The 27,993-nt window shown below is 41.4% G+C and overlaps 1 protein-coding gene across 1 annotated transcript in view; it reads left to right on the top strand.

Moving 5' to 3' along the window:
* The window catches only part of dync2h1 (dynein cytoplasmic 2 heavy chain 1), a 463,334-nt gene that overhangs the window by 334,147 nt on the left and 101,194 nt on the right, over window positions 1-27,993 (top strand). The window contains exons 83-84 of the mRNA XM_059964317.1: window positions 74-285; window positions 6,690-6,794. Coding sequence (XP_059820300.1) covers window positions 74-285; window positions 6,690-6,794 — 317 coding nt within the window. The remainder of the gene's footprint in view (window positions 1-73; window positions 286-6,689; window positions 6,795-27,993) is intronic.

Genomic DNA, 27,993 nt, shown 5'->3' with positions numbered 1-27,993 from the left:
GTTTGGGATGGGTTGAAAGAAAGAAAAGTTGTTACTTTTTCAGCAAATCGATTTTGATTTTTTTTGATCTTAGAAACAAAGGATGTTCAGTGGGAGTTTGTTCATGGTCTGTTGAAAAATGCCATCTACGGTGGACGCATTGATAATATATTTGATCTACGGGTTCTGAATTCATATCTAGAACAATTTTTCAACCCCAAAGCAATTGGTGGATCACAATCCAGGACCAAAAATGTAGCATCATTTCCATCATCAATCACTGTGCCTAAATCCTGCAACATTATGGTAGGTGATGTTAATAATGTAAGTATATGCAAACAGTGTAAAGTCTCCATCTGGCAGGAAATGACATTTTAATTTAATCTTTACAGCTTCACTGAGGATGGCATTATTTGTCATTGATGAATTTCTATATAACAAACTTTAAACAGCTGGTATAATTAAGGAGAGATCACTTAATATAAAATATGCACCCCAACTTTAATGGTTTGATGCAGTGAACTTGAATGTCACAGTGGGAAATCGTACTTATCACAGTGTTCAAATATGATTGACCATTGGTTCTGACGTAAGACAATGATTGAAATTAATGTTGCAATTTGAATTATATTTGATACAGATCATTATAATATAACTGTATTTTCTTTCAGTTTGTTGTACAACTTGAGCTTAGTGTCACTTTCACTTCTCCGGAGAATTGCCTGCTTTTTATGCAGATTTGTAGCTCCTAATAATTGATATAGTTTGATATCTATAATTTTAAATAGTACTAATCATGTTGTCATATAACTTGTTCAGTGTCATGATGTCAGTATTATGGTCATAAACTTCACCAGCTCAATACCTGTAATGATGAACTTGCCAATGATGGCTCTCAATTGCAGGGAGCTCACTGCCTGGTCTGTGGCCATGTTGGGGGCCCACTTTCAATCCGGTCTTGGGACTCCCACTTGATTTATTATTTATTAACACAACTCTATACTTTGCCACCTTGAATTCCTCTAAGGGGAAAACCCTGGCCACCTTCAAAGGTGTCTTTTGACTTGCCTCTCAATGCCTTCTACACAGTGGTCCTGGGGAACTCGTACACCGTGAAAAGCCAGAGCAGCTTTGGTAGAAGACTATGTTGGTACACCCATGTCTTAAGTTTACCAGGGAGTCCAGTTTTGTCGTTTTTCTTCAGCCACTCTTCAGTCTGCTTTACAGTGTCAGTGGTGTTGGCACTGTCCATCATTGCTGCATTAAACCACTTTCCAAGACTCCTTACTGGGTTGTCCTCTATGGATGGAATGACTTCTTTCCTGTACTTGAAGACTGAACTTGCTGATAACCTTGCCCTTTTGATCACCATGCATCTGTACTTCCTGGCATTGAAGGTCATCCTAGCCTATGTAGCTATGCTGTCCAGGTTTCCAATACCCATCTTGCATGGACATGGGTTACAATGGTTACTGTGATGTCATCCACGAATCCCCATATTGCAGGTTGTCGGATGCCAGGCTCCAACGCTGGGCCTCGGGTTATGCCTGTTGCTGCTGATAGGAGGAGGTTCCATACATTACAAATTTGGTTTCAATTTCGTAAATTTTTTACTCTAAAAAACTTTGTTCTTGATAGCCCTATCTTACTTAATTTTTTCTTTAAACCCTCTTTAACAGATCAAGCTTTTAGTATATGGAAAAGGAAAGGTATAATATGTTTTCGCGATCTTTTTTCTGAAGATAGTTTGATGTCTTTTGATCAACTTTCTAACAAATTTAAATTACCTAAATCTAATTTTTTTAGATACTTACAAATTAGAAACTTTTTATATAAAGTTTTACCATCCTTCCCTAATTCAACTTTGATAGATTTTTCAGATATGATTTTTACTTTAAATCCCTGTCAGAAGAGATTAGTGGCTCTTATTTATAATATGATTATGAAGATACAACCAGAGGTATCAGGTAGAATTAAACAGGAATGGGAAAAAGAACTTCAATACAATATTTCAACGGAAAAATGGGAAAAAATTTTACAAATGGTTAATTCATCTTCTATATGTGCTAAACATGCTTTAATACAATTTAAGGTTGTACATAGAGCTCATATGGCTAAAGATAAGCTTGCTCGGTTTTATTCTCATGTTAATCCTCAATGTGACAGATGTCATTTAGATGTGGCTTCATTGACCCACATGTTTTGGTCATGTCCTACTTTACATAATTATTGGAAGGACATATTTGCTACCATTTCCTCAATTTGGAATATTGATTTACACTTTTCGCTGATAGTTTAATAAGATATTATTATCTTGTTATTAACTCAATTTCAAATCTATTGTATTCATAACATATGTAATATTATATTATGTTATGTTTTTTTTAAAAAACTAATAAAAAGATTGAAAAAGAAAAAAGAAAAGGAGGAGGTTCATACCCATGACAAACAAGGTAGGGGAGATGGTACAGCCGGTTGGAATCTCTTTTTGGAGGTCTTGCCACCTGCTTATTAACTGGGCTGAAGTGAAGCGTAGCTTGGATCCTCTTTGGTGGCTGGTGATCATGTCTTGTGTTACTGGCCAGATATGGTAGTGGTCCAGGCCATCTTAGATGAGGACATGTGGAATTGATCCAGAGGCGTTAGCTAGGTCTAACCAGATGACTGTGAGAATGCCTTTCTTTTGCCTGGCCTCATGGATCAATTAACTGATTGTTGAGGTGTGTTCAAGGCACCCAGAAAAGCCCAGGATGCCACCTTTCTGGACGAATATGTTGATACAGTGGCTCGGCATTAAGTAAGAGGTCAGCCTTCTTGCAAACAGCCGGAAGAATATCTTACACTCCATGCTAAGGAGGAGATTGTCCTAAAGTGGGTGATTGTAGAGGAATCTTCTTCCTTGGGAGCAACGCATTCTTCATCCAGTTTCTAGCTGGTGGGATACAGCTTTTGGTCCAAATCTTCCTCATTATCTTCTGCAATCTCTGGAGGAGTTTTGGGCATTTCCTAGATACCTTGTAGAGTACCCCACTTGGTCCTGGGGCAGCAGATGACTTTGCTTTCTTGATGATATCCTGAGCCAATAAAAAATACTTGGTTTTTGTAACATTTTACTCCTGGTTATACTTTTTACCATCTACTGAAAATACCATGGTGGAAACGCATCCTTGCAAGAAAAAACAACATTGAATTCTTCAAGAATTCAGTTTACTCAACTTCATGTTGATGAAAGCTCTCCTTTTCTAACAGTGCAATCAATGACCAAGCTCGCATCACAGCACAGTTGATGGGTTGATCATCTCTGCCTAATTTTTGGTCAGTAATATGGTAGGTGAGGGAATTTCGATGGATTTTGTAAGTATGGACTGTTCAATGGAATAATAAAAAATTTATACAAAAAGTGGCTGAGTTGCTGAGACTAATCAAGACAGAGATGGATATAAAGAAAATCGAGGAATATATGATTGATACAAGAAAAGAGTGCTGAAGGAACATTCACAGACATATGTGAAGGCGGAGCAGGCACCAAGAGCCAATGATTTTCTCCAGCTTCTATTTAAAATTATGTTATGTGCTTTGTAACATAGAAGTACAGGTTACCCTTGATAATAATGTGGTTGAGTCCAGGGTAGAGCATAGTCATACTGAGATGGGGGACAGGACCGATGTTGGACCTGGTCCCTTAGCTTGGGTGGCGTACTTAGTGCAGCCCCATACTTTGGGGGGTTAGAAAAGGTATGCTTTTTTTGTTTTAATTAGCGTTAATACTTTTAAAAATTAGTTTAACAAAGATAAATGTGTGATTCTTAATTATTTATATGTATACCTTTTAAATGTCTTTGACAGTATGAGCTGTCAAAAGGTTCTTGGGACACTTCTGAGGCCTCTTGAATCTGTCACCAAAGGCTAAGACCCTGCCCAAAGATTATCACATGAGACAGCTGTGAGAACAATGCTGCCAAAGTACTTTAAACCCAAAATGTTAATGAAGCTGCACTAATTGTGTGTGGTGGAGGATGGGGGCCGAGGCGGCCAGATGTAGCCTAGGTCATGTAAAATTTAACCGATTGTTAACTACATAACGATACATCGATGCAATTAAAGTATTTTGCCAAATTTTGGGCACTACAAATTAGCATTTGGAGAATACCAAGGTCTTGTAGAAGGTAAATCATTAAGAAGCTCATTTTTAGTAATAACAATGCAGACTAAAATGTAACAGCTACAGAGAAAATGCAGTGAAGGTAAACATTAAGGTGCAAGATCATACAAAGGTAAATTATGAGGTCAAGAGTCCATTTTATCTTCCTAGGGAATCATTCAAAAGACTTATAATAATAGAGTAGAAGCTATCCTTGTGCCTTGAAATTACAGTTCTTTTATGACAGGAATATTAAGAGAATTGCTTATCAAAATGTTCCCATGTAAGTAGGGGTTTGATACATAAATCTGGTCAAACTAACAATACAAATATAGATTACCTTTGTTTGTCATATGTAAATCAGAGTTTACAGTGAATTGCATCTTGGCATCAATTTCCAACGCAGTCTGAAGATGTGCTGGGGCAGCCTGCAAGTGTCACCATTTTTCTGGCAAAACATGCCATATTTTATTAACCCTAACCTGTACGTGTTTAGAATGTGGGAGGAAAGCAAAGCACCTGGAGGAAGCCCGTGTAGTCACAGAGACAAAATACAAATTCCTTACAGGCAGGAATGGAACCCTGATCTTCTGACTGTTGGCATTGTGTTAAGTTTTACGCTAACCGCTAGGTTACTGTGCCTGCAGTTGAAAAAGAAATTAAAATGCAGCAGGTTTTCAAATAGAAATGGATAAAAATATTCAGTTGGAGCAAGAGTTTCTATAGATAAGGAGGTGAGACACAAGAGACTACTGGAAACCAGTGCAGCAACAGTGTGCTGGAGGAACTCAGTGGCTGGAAAGAAACTTTCAAAGTTTCAGCTGAAATCTTGCAAAAGGTACTGATGTAGCATGGATGAAGATTTGGCTCGGCTGTGGCCTTAACTTAAAATTTATATAAATGATTTGAATGAAGGGACCAAAGGTGTGTTTGCTAAATCTGATGATACAAAGATAGGCAAGAAAGTAACTACTAGCCTTCATTGTTTAAAGATTAAGGCTTGCTATTTAATTTAGAGATGAGGCTTTTTTGTTTTCTCCTGGGTAGTTGTGATAAAAGCAGTCTTCGAATGTGTTTATGGTAGAGATAGATTCTTGGTAACCAGAGTGTGGCACATTACTGTGGGTAGACAATGTTGTGGACTTCAGGTCACAATCCGATCTGTCAAGACGTTATTAAGTAGTTGCACATGCTTAAGGGCCAAGTGGCCTACTTCTGTTTTTAATTCATGTGCTCTTGTATTAAAAAGCTATAGGAAGAGAAAGGAAAATTGAAGTTAAATGAGTTTTTTTAAGAGAGGGTGCGCAGTTATAATGGTACAAATGGTCTTTACTGTGGTATAAATTCAACGTACAATTCTAGTTTAGAAGAGGAAGTGGGGAATTTGGTAGTAACTGCAATAATTTGTCATCATAGTCTGCTGTTTATGTAATGCATGATTATTGTTGCAATTTTATAAATATCTGGCAGCTTTTAATGACTTTTATTTCTGCCTTCATATTCTTGCTTGAAGTTTCTGTAATGATTGGTGAATTTACAATTGATATAGTTGTTGGTTTATTATTGTCACATGTACCAAGGTCAGTGAAAAGCTTATTTTGCAGACTGTTTATACAGATCACATCATTTCACTGTGCATTGAGCTAGAATAAGGTAAAACAATAAAAATAAAATATAAAAGCTACCAAAAGAAGTGTAGTGCAGGTAAATGATAAAGTGCAAGATCATAACAAGGGAGACTGAGAGGCAATCAGTGCATAACAGTGAGATTGAAGCTATCCCTGAGCTTGTTTATACGTGCTTTCAGGGTCTTGTATCTTTTGCCTGATGGGAGAGGAGAAGAGAGAATATCTGAGATAGTTGGGCTCTTTGATTATACTGGCTCTTTTACTGAGAGAGTGAGAAAGTAGACAGAATCCATAGAGGGGAGGCTGTTTTCTGTGATGTGCTAAACTGAGATAACAACTCTTTGCAGTTTACTTCAGTCATGTGCAGAGCAGTTAACATAGCAAGTCGTTATACACCTAGACAGAATGCTTGCTATGGTGCATTGATTCCAGTTCTGTGCTTATACTGCGAAGTTACAATCTATTTGAAAAATATGATGGCAACCATCTGTAATCAAGCATTAGAGTTCTGTTGTTACTGATAGTTTTGCAATGAATTTCTTACTGGGGAATCACCTCTTGGCTCCAATGCCCTGTTGGAACTCGTGTAGATCCCATTAAATGGTCATGGCTTGTTTGTGAATATATAGCAAAGGAGAAGGTAAACTATGTTATTTTGAGATTATTTTGTTTTGCCCCAGTGCTTTATGGCCAATTAGAACTAATTTTGTTTTTTCCCCTTTTTGCTAAAAGTTAGTTTACTTTTATAAAAAGAAGTAATGATCTTTTCAATTTTTAATACGTTAAATTTCTGGAATATTAGGATATAAAACATTAATTGACTCATAGATTTTACAGCTGACAATGCTGGGATTAGGACATTCCATGGGACCAAAGTTGGGTATGGGCCCAGATTGATATGCACCATTAGGCAGTGATATTCATGTTTTTGTTGGTTATAGGACTACCGTGACATGATCAGCCATTTACCAGAAGATGACAAGCCTGCATATTTTGGTCTACCCGCCAACATAGAACGGTCATCACAACGTATTTTCAGCAACCAGGTAAATTTCTTAAATTTCTGTATCAACTTATGAAATAATGGTTATGAATTTCAGCTGCAGTTCATGTTCATGAAAATACTGGAAGTAGGGACACAGAAAGAGGTGGATGCTGAGATGCGCCTCTTGGCAAGTTACTGAACAGCTGACTTCAATATTGTGTTTAGTTATACCAAATGGTGCTAGATCTGACTTGTCTCGATTCTTCTTTCTCTACCAGTATATTTATATGCACGCCTTCTCCATCTTATCACAGCTAAAAGTCACTGGTGAACCAAATATGTCCTTACTCAAATTCGTTCCACCCCTCCATCTTCAACTTTCATCATCCCTAGTTTTGAGAAGCTTCATGCTCCACAACAACAAATGCCTCAACTAAATTTATTATTGATTCATTGCAATCCATTGTAATGTTGCAAATTTACAAAACAGACAAGCAGCTACATTCTGAGAAAAACATTCCTAGTCATAATTGTACAATAATTGCATCATGAACTTTCTCCTAAATTATTTATAGAACTATTCATGATGACCCTTGTATCTTTTCCACTGGTGGATTCACCGATGATGAAACTAATTCTTTTAGTTCTACTTTATCAAGCTCCTTCATAATTTTAATGTTCTCTGTTAAGTCTCTCCTCTCTAAGAGAACGAGGTCAGTATATCTATATGGATGGATCATTTAAATTCTGGTAAGGTTAATGAACTTTCAGTTCTGGTAGGGTTCATTGCTGCTCACTGCCACATTAGGAAAGTGATTCAAGCTCCATTCTTGAAGGGTAAAGACTCAATCTCAGTTTCTTTCAGACAACAGGAGTGAGGATTTTGCTTTATTACAAGCATCCCCAGATTTAGGCATTCATATCTGAATTGATATACATACATTCAGCTATGTACCATTGGTACTAACCGAAGCCAATACATTTAAAAAAAATGCCTCCCAAGTCATATTTTTACCAGCCTCTCTGACCCACTGGAAAAACACTCCTGAACCCCCTCCCACTATTATAGCATTTAATTATACATTAGCACCATTCTGACATTCTGTCATTCAGTTACAGTGAGTAACAGCTTCTTCCCTCAGGCTATCAGCCAAATGAATACTCTGACACCTCCGAGGTCTTGTCACTAGGACAGTGAGCTTGTGGCGACCCATTTCCTAGCGTATCCGAACCGACTCGCAATTAGATAGCCTACAGGGGTTTGCGAGCACAGAGCTTTGGAGCCTCTGCGCCATGGGGGGCCGGTTGACAGAGGCTTAAAAGTGAGGCTGAAGTTTTCGAATAAAGTTTTTTCCTTCGACTGCAGTTACCGACTCCGTGTCGTAATTTTAGCGCTGCGTGTAGCACACCGCTACAAGCTGTTTATTTTACCTACGCCATGCTTTACTACATGCATTTTGAATTATATTTTATTAACTTATAGTGTAATATTTTAGTGATATATGGATTGTGGGTGCACTGTGGTCTGGACGAACGTTGTTTTGTTTGGTGGTATATATGTACAGTTAGATGACAATGCACTTGAACGTGCTAGTTGGGCTCCTAGGCAGTTGGGCGAGGATGGCTTATTCTGTGATGTATCTCTAAAGATTTTTGAAAGATTGAAGCCAAAATGTGACAATATTGCTGCTTAATGTGGCAATATGATTGGATTCTGTCAAAAGAAGGGAAATTAAATCTTACATTTTGTGTGTCAGCATGCAATGCAAGGTAAGGATGTAATGTTAAATTTGATAGCAGTGAGTTTACATTTGTAGTTCTTGGACACTGAATTACAGAAACTGTGCTAAAACAATAGTGATTTATTATTTTCATTAATCAATATCATTATCAATTTAATTTGACAAATTAAAGTGGGAATAGAGAAGGAGTATTGACAACACAGCAACAGTCGATGAGTTGGATTCAGGGAAATCAGAATGACATTGCAAACAAATGCCAGTACGCAGAATCAGAACTTGTCTTTAAAGAGAGAAGTAGAAAATACATCAATTGCTTCCAAACTAAGCAGAATAATTTCTTCAGGTGATTGGAGTGAAGGAAACTTGCATACAAACTGATGGGGGGAAATCTCAGTCATTATCCCCTAGCCAGTTCCCCAGCATCAAAAGTACTTTCACTCTGTTTTTATAGTTTTTGGTGTGGCAGTTGAATCCAATGGACCATCTGAAAGCTATTCCACAGATGGAGGAGGAAGTGACTGATAGGAGAATCAATGAAATATCTTATGATTTTATTTTTTATGATGTGAATTTCATCCATGAATTTATAACATACATACTCTTGTTACAACTATACATGTTGTTAAAATGTTTTATTCTATTGCAGACTAGGTCATTGTTAACATAAATTACATTTATTAAATTAATTTGAAAAATATATATAGTGAACATGTAAAGTGGTTGGAAGATAGAAAAATGTAGCCTTCTGCAACTTATGCACGCTTCTCTATCCTTCCTGGCCGATATCTATGGCAATGAGGCTTTAGTTACTTTTATCAATCAGCTACATAATCTGCATACCTGACACTGGATTCCAAAAATAGACATTCTATATGAACTATAACATAGGAGAAAATGACATGCATGACAGTGAATTGATTTAAGAATGTACACAAAGCTTCACTAAGAACTAATTTCAGCTAACCTCTTATTCATAATTGTTAATTACGGAGACAGTGCATACAGGATGGCATTGAGCACCTCAGTGCCATGCATTTGGAGCATGCAACCCAGTCTGGGGCTTAGCCAAGAGAGAAAGAAATGAGCTTCTTACATGAACAATAAAAAGCCCTTTTCTCAAACCATTTTTAGATGGCATTACCAGTCTTGTCACTGTAAAAACTTCCATTTTAAATTCCTCTAAGTATCCTTCTGATTCAGAAACTAAAGAATCTACAAAAATGAAATAAGCATTCTATATTCCAAATGGCATGTTTTCAAAAGGGACAGAGAGCATTGGAAACAAACTTTGAATGTGGCTGTGCATTTTGAAAGGGATTTTATTTAAAGCATATGGGAATTTTGGATTGTTGGAGACTCAGGGAGAACCAACTCAGGGTAGTTGTGTTGAACAGTGGTTAGACCCACGAGACATAGGATCAGAATTGGGCCATTTGGCCCATCAAGATGGCTCCACCATTCCATCATAGCTGATTTATTATCCCTCTCAAATCCATTCTCCTGCTTTCACCCTGTAATTTTTGACACCCTTACTAATCAAGAACCTATCAACCTCTGCTTAAACTCCAATGACTTGGCCTCCGCAGCTGTCCGTGGCATTGACTTCCACTGATTCATCACACTCTGGGTAAAGAAACTCCTTCTCATCTCGTTATAAAAGGACATCCCTCTCTTCTGAGGCTTTGCCCTCTGGACTAAACTCACCCATAGAAGGAAATATCCTCTCCTTATCCACTCAGGCTTTTCAATATTTGATGGGTTTCAATGGGATTCCCCCCCCCATTGTTGTAAACTACAGTCAGTACAGGTCCAGAGCCATCAAATGCTCCTCAAACAGTAACCCTTTCATTCCCAGGATAATTCTTATGAACCTCCTCTGCATCCTCTCCGATGCCAACACATCTTTTCTTGGATAAGGGGCCTAAAATTACCCACAATACTCCAAATGTAGTCTGACCAATGCCTTATAAATTCTCAGCATTACATCCTTGCTTTTATATTCTACCCCTCTCAAAATGAATACTATCATTGCAATTGTGTTCCTTACCTCCAACTCAACCAGCAAGTTAATTATTCATTAGGGATTCCTACACAAAGACTCCCAAGTCCCCTTTTCCTATTTCTGAATTTTCTCCCTGTTTCGGATATAGTTTATGCCTTCATTCCTTTACCAAAGTGCATGACCATCCCAGAAAAGGATGGTCATGCATCCTTTTTCACTTTTTTTACAGTGCATGGCACTGAGGTCTCACTTTTTTCCTCCTGGTGTGATCTTTCCTATAATACGATGGGCTCTCATCTTGTTTAACTGCCTTGTGTGTAGCACTTTGAAAATCCAATTAAAGAAGATCCACTGACTCACCTTTGTATATCATACCTGTGATTTCCTCGAAAATTCCAACAGGCAAGATTTCCCCTTTAGTAAACAAACATTGCTGACTTTGGCCTTTTAACATGTGCCCCCAAGTACCCCGAAACCTCATCCTTAACAATGGACTCCAACATATTGCCATCAATTGAAGTTTGGCTAGCTGGCCTATAATTTCCTTTTCTTTGCCTCTCACCCTCTTAAAGAGTGGAATGACATTTGCAATTTTCCAGTCATCTGGAGCTATTTCAGAATCTAGTGATTCTAGAAAGATCACTACTAATGCCTCCACAGTCTCTTCAGCTACATAGTTCAGAACCCTGGGATGTAGTCCATCTAGTCCAGATGACTTACCTTCTGATTTTTCAGCCTCCCAAGCATCTTCTGCTATGTATTAGCAACTGCATCTCTTCTGCCCCTGACACTCTTGAATTTCTGGCCTACTGCTGGTGTTTTTTACAGTGATGCAAGAAACTTATTGACTTTGTCGACCATTTCTTTGTCACCCACTTAGTACCTCTGCAGCATAATTTTTCAACAGCCTGATATCCACTCGCCTCTCTTTTACTCTATATATCTGAAAAGCTTTTGCGCTCCTCTTTTATATTATTGGCTACCTTACTTTAATTTAATCTTTTCTCTCCCTACTGCTTTTTGCCTTCTGTTGTTTTTTTAAATCTTATCTGTCCTCCAGCTTCCCACTAATTTTTGCTATATTGAATGCCTCTCTTTTGCTTTGATGCTGTCTTTGATTTCCCTTGTCAGCCACAAAGGCCTTATCCTCCTCCTTTTCTTTGGGATGTATCCATTCTGCACTTTCAAATTGCTCCCAGAATCTTGACCCATTGCTGTACTGCCATCATTCCTGCTAGTGTTCCCTTCAAATCAACTTTGCCCAATTCCTCTCTAATGTCTCTGTAGTTCCCTTTAGTCCACTGTAATACTCATATATTGATTTTAGCTTCTCCCTCTCAAACCTTAGGGTGAATTCTATCATATTATGATCACTTCCTCCTTAAGGTTATTTAACCTTAATCAACCAAATCAAATCTGTTCATTACACAGCACCCAATCTGGAATTGCTTTTTCCCTTGTGGGCTCTACCACAAGCTGCTCTAAAAAGGCACCTTGTAGGTATTCTATAAATTGCTACTGTTGGGATCCAGCACTAATCTGATTTTCCCAACCTACCTGCATATTGAAGTTTCCCATGACTATTGCAACATTGCCCTTTTCACATGCCTTTTCTACCTATTGATGTAATTTGTAAAATATAACAAATATAACATCAATTCTGTGTTCACCCTTTTCAATTTTGCTTCCATGTTACTAGAAGTTAAATCTTTATCACTTTCTAAATTTGCTGTCTTTTTAGTTATTCTGGAGTCAGTTGTAACCATTCCTGAATTCTCATTCCCTTTTACTCTATCCTCACTTCCAACCTGTTGAACAGTTAAACTGACTACTTAGTTTAAAGGCACACTTCAACCCATTCCATCTGACTTCAACTTTGCTCTATCATTTGCACATCCTTCCTCACAGTCTGATTACACACTGCACCTATTTGTAAACCAACTGCCCCATCCTCAGCCCTATCACTCCAGTTTTCATCCCTCGCCAAATTAGTTTAAACCCTCCCCAACAGCTCGAGCAAACCAGCCTGCAAGGATGTTGGACCTCCTTGGGTTCAAGTGTAACCTGTCCTTTTTGTACAGGTCACAATTCCCCAGAAGAGATTCCAATGATCCAGAAATCTGAAACCATGCCCCTGCACCAACTCCTCAGCCATGCATTCATCTGCCAAAGCATCCTATTTTTACCCTCACTGGCAATTGGTACAAGCAGCAAACCAGAAAATACTGCCATTGAGGTCCTCCTTCTCAACTTTCTATGTAACTTCCTATATTTTCTCTTCAGGACCTCAGCATTTTTCCTGCCTATGTCATTGGTACCTCAATTTCTGGGTGTTCTCCCTCCCCCTTTAGAATGCTCATCCACCTAACCCAGGTGTAAGGTTGGATCTCTCCAAGAGCTGAGACGATTTGGTAAGATCAAGAACGGCTTCAGGCTGTGCAGCCCAGTGGTGTCACTACACTGGGGCTTGGGTCATAAAATGAGGCACTACCTGCTGCCAATTTAAACGCTGGTCCAGGTAGACCGGAAAGCCCAAGTTTTGGGACCAGAGGTGAGGACTGGGCAGACTTTGCTCGCTTTCCCGCAATGTTCATTCCTCTCACTGCATGCCAAGGCTGTGAACCGCTCTGGTGGTTTTGTGCTGCTTTTGCTCTGCTTATTAGATGAACTGAGTTTGAGGCTTGGGCATTTTCCAGAGCTCTGGGGAGTGGATCTGAAGACCCAATCTGGTTTGGAATGCTGTTGTTTGCTCCTTTGTTTACATGCTGTGTGTGTGTTTTTTTTTCCCTCTTTCTAAGCACAGTGGTTATAGTCTTTCTTTTTTTAAAATGGTGTTCTTCAGTTTTCTTGCTTTGTGGCTGCCTATAAGCAAACAAATCTCAAGGTGTATGATTTATGCATTCTTTGATAATAAATGACTGCATTTTGACGGAAGAAGCTGGTAGAGCTCTCTCAGATAAATAAAGAAGGTTGAAGGGAGATTCAGTGAAGGAATGCAATGTCATGATGGATTTAGATTGAATAAATGGAGGGAAGTTTTTCACATTGGCTGATGGTTCATGAAACAAAATTTAAAAATTTGTACAAATTATACAATGTAAGAAAAAAGTTTTGTGTAGAGATTTGTTGTGATCTGGAACTCGATGCCTGTAAGAAAATATGATCATTAAGACTTGTTGAAAGAACTGGACTATGGGTCTAATAGGATTAGTCTGCCAGGGCTGGCGAAGACTTAATGGGATGAATGTCCTCTTTCAGTGTCATGGCAATTCTGTGATTCTTCGAAGCAATTTTACTGAAGTATTGTATTAGTTCCCAATTAAACAGCATCCTGATATAGCTTATTACCTTTGACTTTAAGGTTATTTCCAACCTTGTCAATACATATTTTGGTAAACGTCCCATACTATTATAATGCTCCAAGATATTTGTGCTCCTCCAAATTCATTATTTTGATTGTCCCTCAGCTTAACTGTTCTACTATTTGCAGCTTTCCTTGCAATTTCCAAGTCTGTTCTTAAACTTCTCCACCTTTTATTCTTTCTCCTCCTTTAACCTCCTGAAAAACAATTTCTCCATAGAGGTTTTTTGGTTATTTAACTGATATCAACTTTAAGACTACAGATTTGAGGTGACCTAAGACATGCCATTCAGTTATTTGTGTCATCTAAGTACAAGGCAGTTTTGGGCAATTTGCCTAGAAAGAAATCTTTGCAACCAGCTGAAACTTTACTTAAAGTGCTTCACATAGAATCATCAGAATGTGAAATTCAAGGCTTTGTTGAAGCATAATCCATATGGATTATAACAGAATATTAGGAAAAGAACATGAAGACAAAAACTTTGAATAATTGGGCAAAAAAAAACACTAGTCCTGGTCAATAGATCCAACATTTAAAGTAAACTCGTTATCAAAGTGTGTAGTGTATTGCTATTACAGTGCCAGCTGTAAGATTGGGGTTCGGTTCCTATCAATGTCTATAAACTGGAGAAAACCAGAGCATCTGAGGGAAACCTATGTAGTCACAGCGACACCATACAAACTCCTGTCCATGAGGGGTTTATATGGTGTCCCTGTGACTGCATGAGTTTCTTCTAGATGCTGTGGTTTCCTCCCACATTTCACAGATGTCCAGCTACGGTTAGTAAGTTGTGCACATGCTATGCTGGTGCATGTAGGCTGCTCACCACAGTGCTCACTCTTTTGATATGACGCAAACGATGCATTTCACCGTGTGTTTCAATGTAGATGTGACAAATAAAGATAATCTTTCTTGAGACTCATTTTCTTGCTGGCACTTACAGGAAAGAAAAAATACAATAGAATTTTATGAGAAACTATATATAAACAGACAAAGACTAACAAACCCCAAAATGCAAAAGAAGACAAGTTGCACATGAAAATAATACTGTGAACATGAGTTGTAAAGAATCGTTGAAAGTAAGCCTGTAGATCATAGAATCTACACATAGAATCAGACTTGTGGTGAATGAAGTTGTCTATGCCAGTTTAGTAGCCTGATGGTGTGGGGTAATAATGGTTCTTGAACCTATTAGTGTGGGACCTAAGGCTTCTGTACATCCTGTCCATGGTAGTAGCAATGGCCTAGATAGTGGGGATATTTGATGATGGATGCTATACTTGTGGCAGCGCTCTATGTAAATATACTGAATAGTGGGGAGGCATTTGCCTGTGATGAATTGAGCTGTATCCACCATTTTCTTCAGATTTCTTTCTCCTCTTGGGTTGTGATGTAGTCAGTTAGGAGACCCTCCACCATACATCTATAGAAGTTAGTCAAAGTTTTTGGTCACTTGTCTAATCTACTCAAGAAAGTAGAGATCCTCTTGTGCCTTCTTCATGGCAGCACTTATTTGCTGGTCCCAGGAGAGATCACCTGATATGTTGACAACAGGAAATTTAAAGCTACTGAGCTTCTCCATCTTTTTCCACTAATGAAGTTTGGCTTATGTACCTCCGGCTTATTCTTCCTGTAGTCAATAATCTGTTCTTTGGTTTCGTAATACTGAGTGAGAGGTTGATGCTGTAGCACCACCCAACCATATTTTCAGTCTCCCTCCTACATATTGATTTGTCAAGACCTTTTATTCAATCAGCAATCAAGCCTCTCTGCTGGGAATTTGAGCGGGCTTGAGATTGTGCGACTTGGTGAATGAGTGAAAGATTCACAAAAGCGAGTGGATGGCAGGTTGTTTACTTTATCAGGTAATGAAAAGAAGATAGTGTTAATTGGAGCAGGCATTATAGGAGAAGCTATTGTGTGAGTGGGACATGGTTAGAGTGGGGAGCTTGAGGGTTTGGGTGAAGAAGCTTTGGTGAGGAGAGGTAAAGGCTAAGGTAAGTTCCCCTCTTTCTCTCTTTCTTTCTCCATTTCTCCTTCTATTTCTTCCTCTCTTTCTCCTCCTCTTTCTTCCCCTCTTTCTCTCTTGTTAAAATAGTGGGAATGGCAGTGAGGACGGTGGAATGGTCCTCTTGCAGGATGTGGGAAGACAGGGAGAGTTCCAGTGCCCCTGCCAACTGCATTCTGCTGCAGCTTTTCCAGACTATGTTAGGGGATTGAAGCTAGATTAACTCCAGATCATTTGGGAGGCTGAGGGGTTGATTGACAAGAGGTATGGGAAGGTAGATTCACCTAAAGCACAGGAAGCAGGTAACTGGGTGACCGTAAGGAGAAAGGCAGCCAGAGTATCTGTGTGGCCATTTCTCTCAATGACAAGTATTTTGTGTGAATACTATTGTGGGGAGACTTAGCAGGGAGACACCATAGCAGTTAGGTCTCTGGAACTGGGACTGGCTTTGTGACTCAAAAATGAAGAGGGTAGAAGTGGTGATTCTTTGGTTAGCAGAACATACAGGAGGTTTGGTTGACAAGAACAGGACTCTTGGATGGTATGTTTCCTCCCAGGTGCCAGTGTCAGCAAAATCTCAGATTGAGTACACAGCATTTGGAAGGGGGATGGTGAGCAGCCAGTGGTCATGGCTGCATTGGAACCAGCGACAGGCAGGAAGGAAGAAAGTGAGCTCAAGGAGTTGGGTGCTGCAAACAGATGATCTCAAGATTGCTACCCATGCCACATGTTAGTGAAGCTAGATATAGGAATATAATACAGATTAACATGTGGCTAAGAAGATGGTGCAGGAGGGAGGGCTTCAGAATATCTGGTTCATTAGGTCCATTTCCAGGGAAGGTGAGACCTGTACAAATTCAAAGTAAATTTATTATCAAAGAATGTATAAATTATACAATCTTGAGACCTGGTTGTTCACAGGTAACCACAAAGCAAAAAACCTGAAAGAACCCAATTAAAGAATTAAAATAAAAATAAAAGACCAACACCCGATGTGCAAGAGGAAGTTTAAAAAAATACAAATCATGTAAACAATTGAAGTGAACAACTACATTCCAAACCAAAATTGATTCCTCTGATCTGAACCCTGGAGCAGCCTCCGCAGAGAAGGCTCAAAGCCGTACTTATCAGTTCATATAACCATATAACAATTACAGCATGGAAACAGGCCATCTCGGCCCTTCTAGTCCATGCTGACGCTTACATTCACCTAGTCCCACTGGCCCACACTCAGCCCATAACCCTCCATTTCTTTCCTGTCCATATACCTGTCCAATTTTACTTTAAATGACAATACTGAACCTGGCTCTACCACTTCTACTGGAAGCTCATTCCACACAGCTACCACTCTCTGAGTAAAGAAATCCCCCCTCGTGTTACCCTTAAACTTTTGCCCCCCAACTCTCAAATCATGTCCTCTTGTTTGAATCTTCCCTACTCTCAATGGAAAAAGCCTATCCACATCAACTCGATCTATCCCCCTCATAATTTTAAATACCTCTATTAAGTCCCCCCTCAACCTGCTACGCTCCATTGAATAAAGACCTAACTTGTTCAGCCTTTCCCTGTAACTTAGGTGCTGAAACCCAGGTAACATTCTAGTAAATCTTCTGTGTACTCTCTCTATTTTGTTGACATCTTTCCTATAATTCAGTGACCAGAACTGTACACAATACTCCAAATTCGGCCTTACCAACGCCTTGTACAATTTTAACATTACATCCCAACTCCTATACTCAATGCTCTGATTTATAAATATATATTATTAGTGAGCACAGAGCACAGCAGCCGGGGCAGTCTTCATAACCTCAGCAGCATGGAGAGAAGACTGACCTTTGCAGAGAACAAGCAAAATTGGCTCTTGCCCTGGATCCCATCACCCTGTCTTTTCAGTCTATCTGCACCAGTGTTTAAATTCACCAAACAACGGAACAGTCAAAGGCTCCAGCTCCCTAGAGAGAGGAGTAAACATTGTGGAGCATGAGCAAAATTGGCTCTTGCCTCCGATCTGGGCCAGCGTTTAAATTATCTAAACAGCAGATCGTACCTCATACTAGGATCCAGGCACTGCTGCAGCAAAACGTTCCAGGCACAGACCACACCGCCCAGCAACTCACTCCAGGCTCAAATTTTACAGCCCAGCCCGAAACTGCTCTCAAACTCTTCAAATTGGCCTGGGACCCAGAGTGGTCCAACCTCGCACCCGGGCCAGTTGTATGGGCATTGGGCCTCTATCTACAACAATTTTGCAACACACCATCTCAGCTCATCCCCAAACTTGCCTCATCATCACTCACCCCTTCACTGTTTACAGCAATAATTTAACAGAATTTACTTAACAAAAGATATTTTTAGTGATGGTTTCAGTTGGATTTCTTGAATTTTCAACAACCAGAGAATTGCCACACGCATTCGGTAGCACCATCTTAAATGGAATGGTAGGCAGCTGAAATCGAAGGGGACCAATAGCCTTGCAGCAAGGTTTGCTTGTATACCTCCAGGGGGGGTTTAAGCTACATGAGGGGAGGGGTGAGAACCTGAGTGCCAGCACAGCTGATGGAATGGTTTTGGGGAAAGAAGATGTTAAGCCTTTTAGGGAGTATTCTGGAGTTATGTGAATAAGGCAGATATTAATTCAAGCAAGAACCAGTCTTTAGTTCTTATTCTAAATTGCAAGCAGTAATTTGGAGTTAAACTGGTCCACAGACTAAGAGATTGCAAATGTATCAACCTAATGTTAAAACAGTGCGGCTGTGTTAATTGCCCTACATCAACTATGGGTTTAAAGAATTTGCGCCATTGTAAATAAATTCAGGAAAGTGTCCCAGCCCAGGTACTTGAACAATCAGAGGTGTCTCCCACTGGAGATGCAATTAAGGAAGCATTGTCAACCTAAAGTATTGAAGTAAACAATATCATTGAAACTCTTGAAACTGTACTGAATCATCTACAGTTAACATTTTAAGAATATAAGATTCGGAGCAAGAAGGCTGCGACTGAATGGCTAAGGATTTCTGGAGCGAAGGCAGTTTTACTACTTGGAGTAAAAAAGAGGCAAGACTGCGCAGGCGCGTGACATCAGCCAGTAGAGTGGGAGGAGTTTAAAAAGGGAAGGAATCTTCAGGGATTTTTGATTTAGAGCAAGAAGGCTATGGGTGAACGGGAGAAGTTTAAAAGGAAGACCGCCCTATCCAGCAGGTACCGTTTGGAGCTGGCTGCGGAGTGAGAGGCAGCAGAGGATAGGGCTTTGCCTCAACAGGCTTTGGCAGTAACGAGGCAAGGTAGGTCTACCTGTGTTAATTGTGTGTGAGGCTGGTTTTCTGTGCTCGGTGTCCGATGTAGGAGGTCCCGGATTCTCCCAGCCTCCCAGACCAGGTGTGTCGAGCTGCAGCTCCTAAGGGACCGCGTTGGGGAACTGGAGATTCAGCTGGATGACCTTCGTCTGGTCAGGGAGAGTGAGGAGGCAATAGAAAGGAGTTATAGGCAGGTGGTCACACCGAGGCCACGGGAGACAGACAAGTGGGTAACAGTCAGGAGGGGGAAGGGGAAGAATCAGGTACTAGAGAATACCCCTGTGGTTGTACCCCTTGGCAATAAGTACTCCTGCTTGAGTACTGTTTGGGGGGACAGCCTACCTGGGGAAGAAACAGTGGCCATGCCTCTGGCACAGAGTCTGGCCCTGTGGCTCAGAAGTGTAGGGACGGGAAGAGGAAGGAAGTAGTGATAGGGGACTCTATAGTCAGGGGGTCAGACAGGTGATTCTGTGGACTCAGGAAAGAAACTCAGATGGTAGTTTGCCTCCCAGGGGCCAGGGTCCGGGGTGTTTCAGATCGCGTCCAAGATATCCTGCAGTGGGAGGGAGAACAACCAGAGGCCGTGGTACATTTTGGTACCAATGACGTAAGTAGGAAAAGGGAAGAGGTCCTGCAAAAAGACTACAGGGAGTTAGGAAGGAAGTTGAGAAGCAGGACCACAAAGGTAGTAATCTCAGGATTACTGCCTGTGCCACGTGACAGTGAGTATAGGAATAGAATGAGGTGGAGGATAAATGCGTGGCTGAGGGATTGGAGCAGGGGGCAGGGATTCAGATTTCTGAATCATTGGGACCTCTTTTGGGGCAGGTGTGACCTGTACAAAAAGGACGGGCTACACTTGAATCCCAGGGGGACCAATATCCTAGCAGGGAGGTTTGCTAAGCCTACCGGCGAGAGTTTAATCTAGAATTGTTGGGGGTTGGAACTAAACTGAAGAGACTGGGGAAGAGGCGGTTGGCTCACAAATAGAGAAAGCTTAGAGACAGTGCGAGAGGGAGGAGAGGCTGGTGATAGAGAAGGGATGCGCTCAGACAGTTTGAGATGTGTCTATTTTAACACAAGGAGTATTGTGAACAAGGCGGATGAGCTTAGAGCGTGGATCAATACAGGCAGTCCCTGAGTTACATACGAGTTCCGTTCCTGAGTCCGTCTTTAAGTCGGATTTGTACGGAAGTCGCAACAAGTGAATCTGGTATTGTTTAGTGTCAGTTAGTCAAACGTTTGTCTTAGTGTATACTATATATTTTACCTTTCTATGCATATAAAACACTTAAGAAACGTACGTATTCCAATAATTAAACCACTGATTTGCTTAGTAATAATTGTAGCTTTCATCGGGGCAGGGCCTTTCACATGCTCCATTATTCTCACTTTATCTGTTATCCTTTAAAATTGTTCCGATCGTTGACCAACTGTAGCCTAACGCTTTTCTAATGACCGATGGCATTTCACCACTTTACAAACACTTTATTATTTCCACTCTATTTTCAATTGCGATCGCTTCTTGTCAATGGAACAGAAACACTGTGGCTGGCGGGTCCCAAGCTCCGCCAGATCCCGAGGTCTGCTGGGTCCTAAAGACCACCGCATTGAAACAGGCTAAGTGGGACAAGTTGGAGCTGTGCTGGGTTTGGGTATTTGATCATCCACAATATTCCGCGTGGGAATTTCAACTGGAGGTGGCAGTGTTTTTTAAGAGGTTGAGTTGCGAGCTCTACATCAACCCAGCATGGATGGTATGGGAGTCACTGGATCGACATCAACCCGGCATGGGAACGGTCTATCACTGGATCGAACTTGGGAAACTCCATTCTCTAGCCCGGCGCTGATCTCGCTGCGCCACCAGCTGACCGGAACCGGGGTGGGGGGGGGGGGGGTGGCAGTTAGGGTTAGGGTGAATCTTACTAAGAAAAATTTAAGCCAAATACAAAGTTAAACACTCGACACAGTGTCAACAGCATCGACTTAAAATGGCGGACGGCATCGTGATCCGGCTTAAAATGGCGGATGACATTTTCCTTCCTCAGTTTGTAAGTATGAGTTGGCTGTAAGTCGGACGTTTGTAACATGGGGACTACCTATACTTGGAGCTATGATGTGGTGGCCATTACAGAGACTGGCTCAAGGACAGGAATGGTTACTTCAAGTGCTGGGTTTAGATGTTTCAGAAAGGACAGGGAGGGAGGCAAAAGAGGTGGGGGCATGGCACTGTTGATCAGAGATAGTGTCACGGCTGCAGAAAAGGAGGACGCCATGGGAGGATTGTCAATGGAGTCTCTGTGGGTGGAGGTTAGGAACAGGATAACTTTACTTCAATAACTTTACTGGGTGTTTTTTATAGACCACCCAACAGTAACAGGGATATCAAAGAGCAGATAAGGAAACAGATCCTGGAAAGGTGCAATAATAACAGAGTTGTCGTGATGGGAGATTTTAATTTCCTAAATATCGATTGGCATCTCCCTAGAGCAAGGGGTTTGGATGGGGTGGAGTTTGTTAGGTGTGTTCAGGAAGGTATCTTGACACAATATGTAGATAAGCCTACAAGAGGAGAGACTGTACTTGATCTGGTATTGGGAAATGAACCTGGTCAGGTGTCAGATCTCTCAGTGGGAGACCGTTTTGGAGATAGTGATCATAATTCTACCTCCTTTACAATAGCATTGAAGAGAGATAGGAACAGACAAGTTAGAAAAGTGTTTAATTGGAGTAAGGGGAATCATGAGGCTATCAGGCAGGAAATTGGAAGCTTAAATTAGGAACAGATGTTCTCAGGGAAAAGTATGGAAGAAATGTGGTGAATGTTCAGGGGATATTTGTGTGGAATTCTGCATAGGTGCGTTCCAATGAGACAGGGAAGTTATGGTAGGGCACAGGAACCGTGGTGTACAAAGGCTGTAATAAATCTAGTCAAGAAGTAAAGAAAAGTTTACAAAAGGTTCAGAGAGCTAGTTAATGTTACAGAGCTAGAAGATTATAAGGCTAACAGGAAGGAGCTTAAGAAGGAAATTATGAGAGCCAGCAGACGCTGTGAGAAGGCCTTGGTGGACAGGATTAAGGAAAACTCCCAAGGTATTCTACAAGTATGTGAAGAGCAAGAGGATAAGGCGTGAAAGAATAGGACCTATCAAGTGTGACAGTGGGAAAGTGTGTATGGAACCAGAGGAAATAGCAGAGGTACTTAATACTTTACTTCAGTATTCACTATGGGAAAGGATCTTGGTGATTGTAGTGACGACTTGCAGCAGACTGAAAAGCTTGAGCATGTAGATGTTAAGAAAGAGGATGTGCTGGAGCTTTTGGAAAGCATTAAGTTGGATAAGTCGCCGGGACTGGATGAGATGTACCCCAGGGTACTGTGGAAGGCGAGGGAGGAGATTGCTGAGCCTCTGGCAATGATCTTTGAATCATCAATGGGGGCGGGAGAGGTTCTGGAGGATTGGAGGGTTGCAGATGTTGTTCCCTTGTTCAAGAAAGGGCGTAGAGATAGCCCAGGAAATTATGGACCAGTGAGTCTTACTTCAGTGGTTGGTAAGTTGATGGTGAAGATCTTGAGAGGCAGGATTTATGAACATTTGGAGAGGTATAATATAATTAGGAATAGTCAGCATGGCTTTGTTAAGGGCAGGTCGTGCCTTATGAGCCTGATTGAATTTTTTGAGGATGTGACTAAACACATTGATGAAGGAAGAGCAGTGGATGTAGTGTATATGGATTTCAGCAAGGCATTTGATAAGGTACCCCATGCCAAGCTTATTGAGAAAGTGAGGAGGCATGGGATACAAGGGGACATTGCTTTGTGGATCCAGAACTGGCTTGCCCACAGAAGGCAAAAAGTGGCTGTAGACGGGTCATATGCTACATGGGGGTCAGTGACCAGTGCTGTGCCTCAGGGATCTGTTCTGGGACCCTTACTCTTAGTGAGTTTTATAAATGACCTGGATAAGGAAGTGGAGGGATGGGTTAGTAAGTCTGCTGATGACACTAAGGTTGGAGGTGTTGTGGATAGTGTGGATGGCTGTCAGAGGTTACAGCAGGACATCGATAAGATGCAAAACTGGGCTGAGAAGTGGCAGATGGAGTTCAACCCAGATAAGTGTGAGGTGGTTCATTTTGTTAGGTCAAATATGATGGCAGAATATAGTATTAATGGTAAGCCTCTTGGCAGTGTGGAGGATCAGAGGGATCTTGGGGTCTGAGTCCATAGGACGCTCAAAGCAGCTGTACAGGTTGACTCTGTGGTTAAGAAGGCATATGGTGTATTGGCCTTCATCAATTGTGGAATTGAATTTAGGAGCCGAGAGGTAATGTTGCAGCTATATAGCAGGGGTTACCAACCTTTTTTGCACCGCGGGCCGGTTTAATATTGACAACATTCTTGCAGACTGGCCAGTGGGGTGGGGGTGGGGGTGTTAATCACGGCAGGAATATAAGTCAACTATGAGTTACTTATAAGTGGCTAATACACTGAATTTCATTTCTAAAAGAGTTTATCTAACAAATTTAATATAAAACACACAGTGCATATTTTCCTCGCAAGAACATAGTAATAAGTCAATTATAACTCACTTTTAAGTCAATAGCATCATAACATTTTAAGTAACGTTTGGACATTAAACACACAGCACATATTTTCCTTGTATGAACATATAAGATCATTGCAACACACCAGTGAGAGGACAAGGTGAGGGCCAGAGGTCCCTGTGCTGGGGCTGCGGTGTTCACAGACCAGAGAGAGCGACTGACCAAGCGAGGAGTGCGACAGGGCACATGCCCACCCCCCTTGTAGGTAGGTAGGATCTATCGGCCGACAAAAGTTTGGCTTGAGGGATGATTTTCAGTAAATCGCAGCAAGGTAGCTGCTCTGCTACTTATGAAACCCTGAGCCTGAATTAGGCCGTCTGCAATTATTTTAACACCAGGTTCCCCACGAATATTTGGTGTGCTAAACTGGTTTAGAGTCAGCACCCATCTGTCCACGCTCCAGGCCAGTACCAACAGCACTTCTCACCGGTCGCGCGAGGTGGCCAGTTACCCGAGACCAACCAGTGATCCCTGGCACTAGGATATCGTAATGACCTCGTGTGCGTTCAAGTTCAACAGTGGGTGTGAGAGGGAATGAGGAAAGGTGCAGCTGACTGATATTGTTTCATATCGACAAACCATATCCTCGCAGCCCAGTACCAGTCCGTGACCTGGTGGTCGGGGTCCACTGCTATATGGGACCCTGGTCAGACCCCACTTGGAGTATTGTGCTCAGTTCTGGTTGCCTCACTACAGGAAGGATGTGGAAGCCATAGAAATAGTGCAGAGGAGATTTACAAGGATGTTGCCTGGATTGGGGAGCATGCCTTATGAAAACAGGTTGAGTGAACTCAGCCTTTTCTCCTTGGAGTGACGGAGGATGAGAGGCGACCTGATAGAGGTGTATAAGATGATGAGAGGCATTGATCGTGTGGATAGTCAGAGGCTTTTTCCCAGGGCTGAAATGATTGCCACAAGAGGACACAGGTTTCAGGTGCTGGGGGGAGGGAAAAAGGAGATGTCAGGGGTAAGTTTTTTACGCAGAGAGTGGTGAGTGCGTGGAATGGGTTGCTGGCAATGGTGGTGGAGGTGGATACAATAGCGTCTTTTAAGAGGCTTCTGGATAGGTACATGGAGCTTAGAAAAATAGAGAGCTATAGGTAACCCTAGTAATTTCTAAGGTAGGGAAATGTTTGGCACAACTTTGTGGGCAGAAGGGCCTGTATTGTGCTTTCTATGTTTTCTATGTTTCTAATATAAAGAATGTCATGTAACTTGAGTTTGTGAGCCTCCACTGAGAGGAGTCCAGAAGAATCCCTGCTTGTTGTGATGAATAAAGACTTCTATATCACCAGCTTTACTGTCTCTCCAGTGACTTCAATTAAAGTCACAACATTTGCAGGCCACCAACTTAGAAGGTGAGTAATTGTAAGAAGAGCAGCCATGCTTAGATTTGTTTAGGTCCACGACCACAGGATCACAAAGTCTCAAAAAACATGACGGAGATGTGAACTGGTAGATATAAAATTGTGATGTGTGTGTCAGAAGGACCAGCTCTCAAGAGTTTTGGGTAGCTTGGTGAGACAGGGGCACCAGTTGCAAAAGGTGGTTACTGACCTTTTGGGATGCCACCCAATAACAATGTCATCACTGAGAATCTCAGTGATGAAGAGCAGCCTGCTGTGTCACATCTGATCACACCTGGTGGAAGTAGGCCCCACAGATGAAAGAGAACTGAAACACCAATGCACAAGAGCGTGTGTCAGCAAGTCGAAAATAATGTGCTAAAGTATAACGGTAACTACTTTGCAATGCAGGCTGTTTCTAGAAGGAAGATGATTAGTTATATAGATCAGGAAAGGAAGATATTTAGAAAATAGAGGGAAAGAAATCAAAGTTATGGCAGAGACATCAAATTCCACAAGACAGATTGAGAAAGAGAAGAACTTGCCCTGTGTCTGAAGGTAGCCACCCAGCCTGTTGTGGGAGTGGACACAAATGAGATGGGCCTTTTCAGTGGTTAGGTCAGCAATCGATGAGACTGTCTGGGATATGAAGCACTGGAGTTAGGTCCTTGCAGCCATTTGAATAGAGTCCACCCCAAACCTCCTTGTACATCAATCAAAGGGACTGAGACATATTGTCAGATTATTCTGACAATCCACTGTCATGGCACGGAAAGTGAACTGTTACCTGTGAACCTGATACGGTTACCTTGCTGGTATGCCTGCCCACAGAGTAACTACTGATAGCCACTGCAGAGTTTTAGCTGTCAGAGTTTGAAGAGATGAAAATGAGGATATGTAAACCACAATGAGCCAGCAGGGAAGGAGGCAACAAACACATGAACAACAAAGTTGCATTTTAAAAACTGTTACAATTAAGAGGACAAAAGTATCCAAGAAAAAGATGTGATCAAATTTCTGGAATGGTCTCTGTTTAGAGTATTGTAGATTGCCTGCTGGGGGTGATAGTATAGATGTAGATGTACATAGTGGAGATGCTTTGGCCTCAACAAGCACAGTTAATTTTGTATGAACATTTCTTCCTGTCCGTAAGCTTTTTTTTACATCATTTCCTATGCAGGTCAAATCAGATTTTGACTTGAAGCACACTGTGTAGGAAAATTTCCATCTCCATCCCTCTTTATTTGCCCTTGAAGCAGTAATAACTTTTCACAAGTAGATTCTCATTAAAACCCTCCAGAAAGCTTCCAGCTCATGAGATTTTTGAGAAGGTGCTCAACTCCTCACCAGGGTTTGTACATATGCACTATGAGTGCAGTAGAGTGAAAAGATGATTTCTCTTCAAAGGCATAGCCTGCGAACTGGAGATGCATCTGTAGATCATATAATCTGTGGAATTCTCTTCCCCGGGAAGCAGTCGAGGCTTCCTCACTAAATATATTTAAGAAACAGATAGATTTTTACATAGTAAAGGAATTAAGGGTTATGGGGAAAAGGCAGGTAGATGGAGCTGAGTTTATGGACAGATCAGCCATGATCTTATTGAATGGCGGGGCAGGATTGGTGGGTTGGATGGCCTACTGCTGCTCCTATTTCTTATGTTTTTATGCTGCAGTCTCAGCTTCCAACCCCAGCAATGTCAGTCGGCAAGCTCTGGAAGTCAGGTCAGAATGTGACACGTCGATCGCATCTTCCTGATGCTCAAGTGAAACCACAATTAGCAGAGTTGCAGTATGAGCTTGCACAGAACTGAAGTGGCAAGAATGAGAGCAGTATATGCTAAGCACCAAGTTGAAATACAAAAGGAGAAAGCTAATACAGACATGGAGAAAGTATGTACAGATGTGGAGAAAGCTCACTTAGAAGCTACATTGAGTGTGCTCAAGGAAGAGTGAGAAGCTGAGGGTGGCTTAGCAGAGACAAAGCTGACTTAGACAGTGGTGGTCGTCTCTCTGGGAAGGTGACTAAAGAACCGACCATTGGTGCAAGCCCTCTAATACAACATGGTTGCTCAACAACGGATGACATCAAAGCAGCAGGAACAGATAGGAACCAGATTCCTGTCATGCTTCACACTGAATTTTTACCCAGTCCTCCTCCAGAACTTGCATCCTCTGCTTCAGTTTCAAACTAAAGAACTCAATTAAGGTAGAAAGTGAGAAGTAGCCAAGGTCACACAACTTGGAAGCACATGGGTGTTCACCACTTAATAAGAGCACACAAGCGCTGAACAGTACAAGTGGCTCACCTTTCAACAGAAGCTACCGCAGAACCAACTGCACTGCTCTCTCTTGCTGCACCAGGCTGTGTTGATAAATCACTCTTGGACAGTAGTTTGAGTGAGATGCTGAGACTAGCCAGAGAAGTCCAGAGGCAGAGTTAGTCCAAATGTGACAAGACAGTCATCTGGATAGTGGTGGAGAATCGGGAGGGTTACAGGGAGAAGTGGCAGAACACAGATGGACACACAATGTAGCATGCACTAGGGGACTCCAGGAAACTAAGTAAAGAACCTCTTGACACTTCAGAAGCATTAGACCCAAATACAGCTATAAATTCAAGGCCAGCATCTTGGACTATTACTGCTTCCAGCACACCTGCAGCAAAGCATGGCAGGGAGCTGGCTAAGCATCTGTTGGATGTAGCTACTCCCTCATACATTCTAAAGATATGTTCCAAAACATCAGTAGTTGCCGGAAGCAGAGCCGTGGATTTGCCATGGAGCAAATAGGAGGGAAGATCTGCTTACCCTTACTAACCCTCATTGAGTGCAAATGTATATCCAACAACTGGGATGAAATCTCAACTCCTGAAGCTGCACACGGCCATTCACACGTTAAGG

The sequence above is a fragment of the Hypanus sabinus genome, chromosome 3 (genome assembly GCF_030144855.1).
Source record: "Hypanus sabinus isolate sHypSab1 chromosome 3, sHypSab1.hap1, whole genome shotgun sequence".
Taxonomy (NCBI): Eukaryota; Metazoa; Chordata; class Chondrichthyes; order Myliobatiformes; family Dasyatidae; genus Hypanus; species Hypanus sabinus.
The sequence above is the reverse complement of the archived record's forward strand: the minus strand, read 5'-3'. Positions and strand labels throughout refer to the sequence as shown.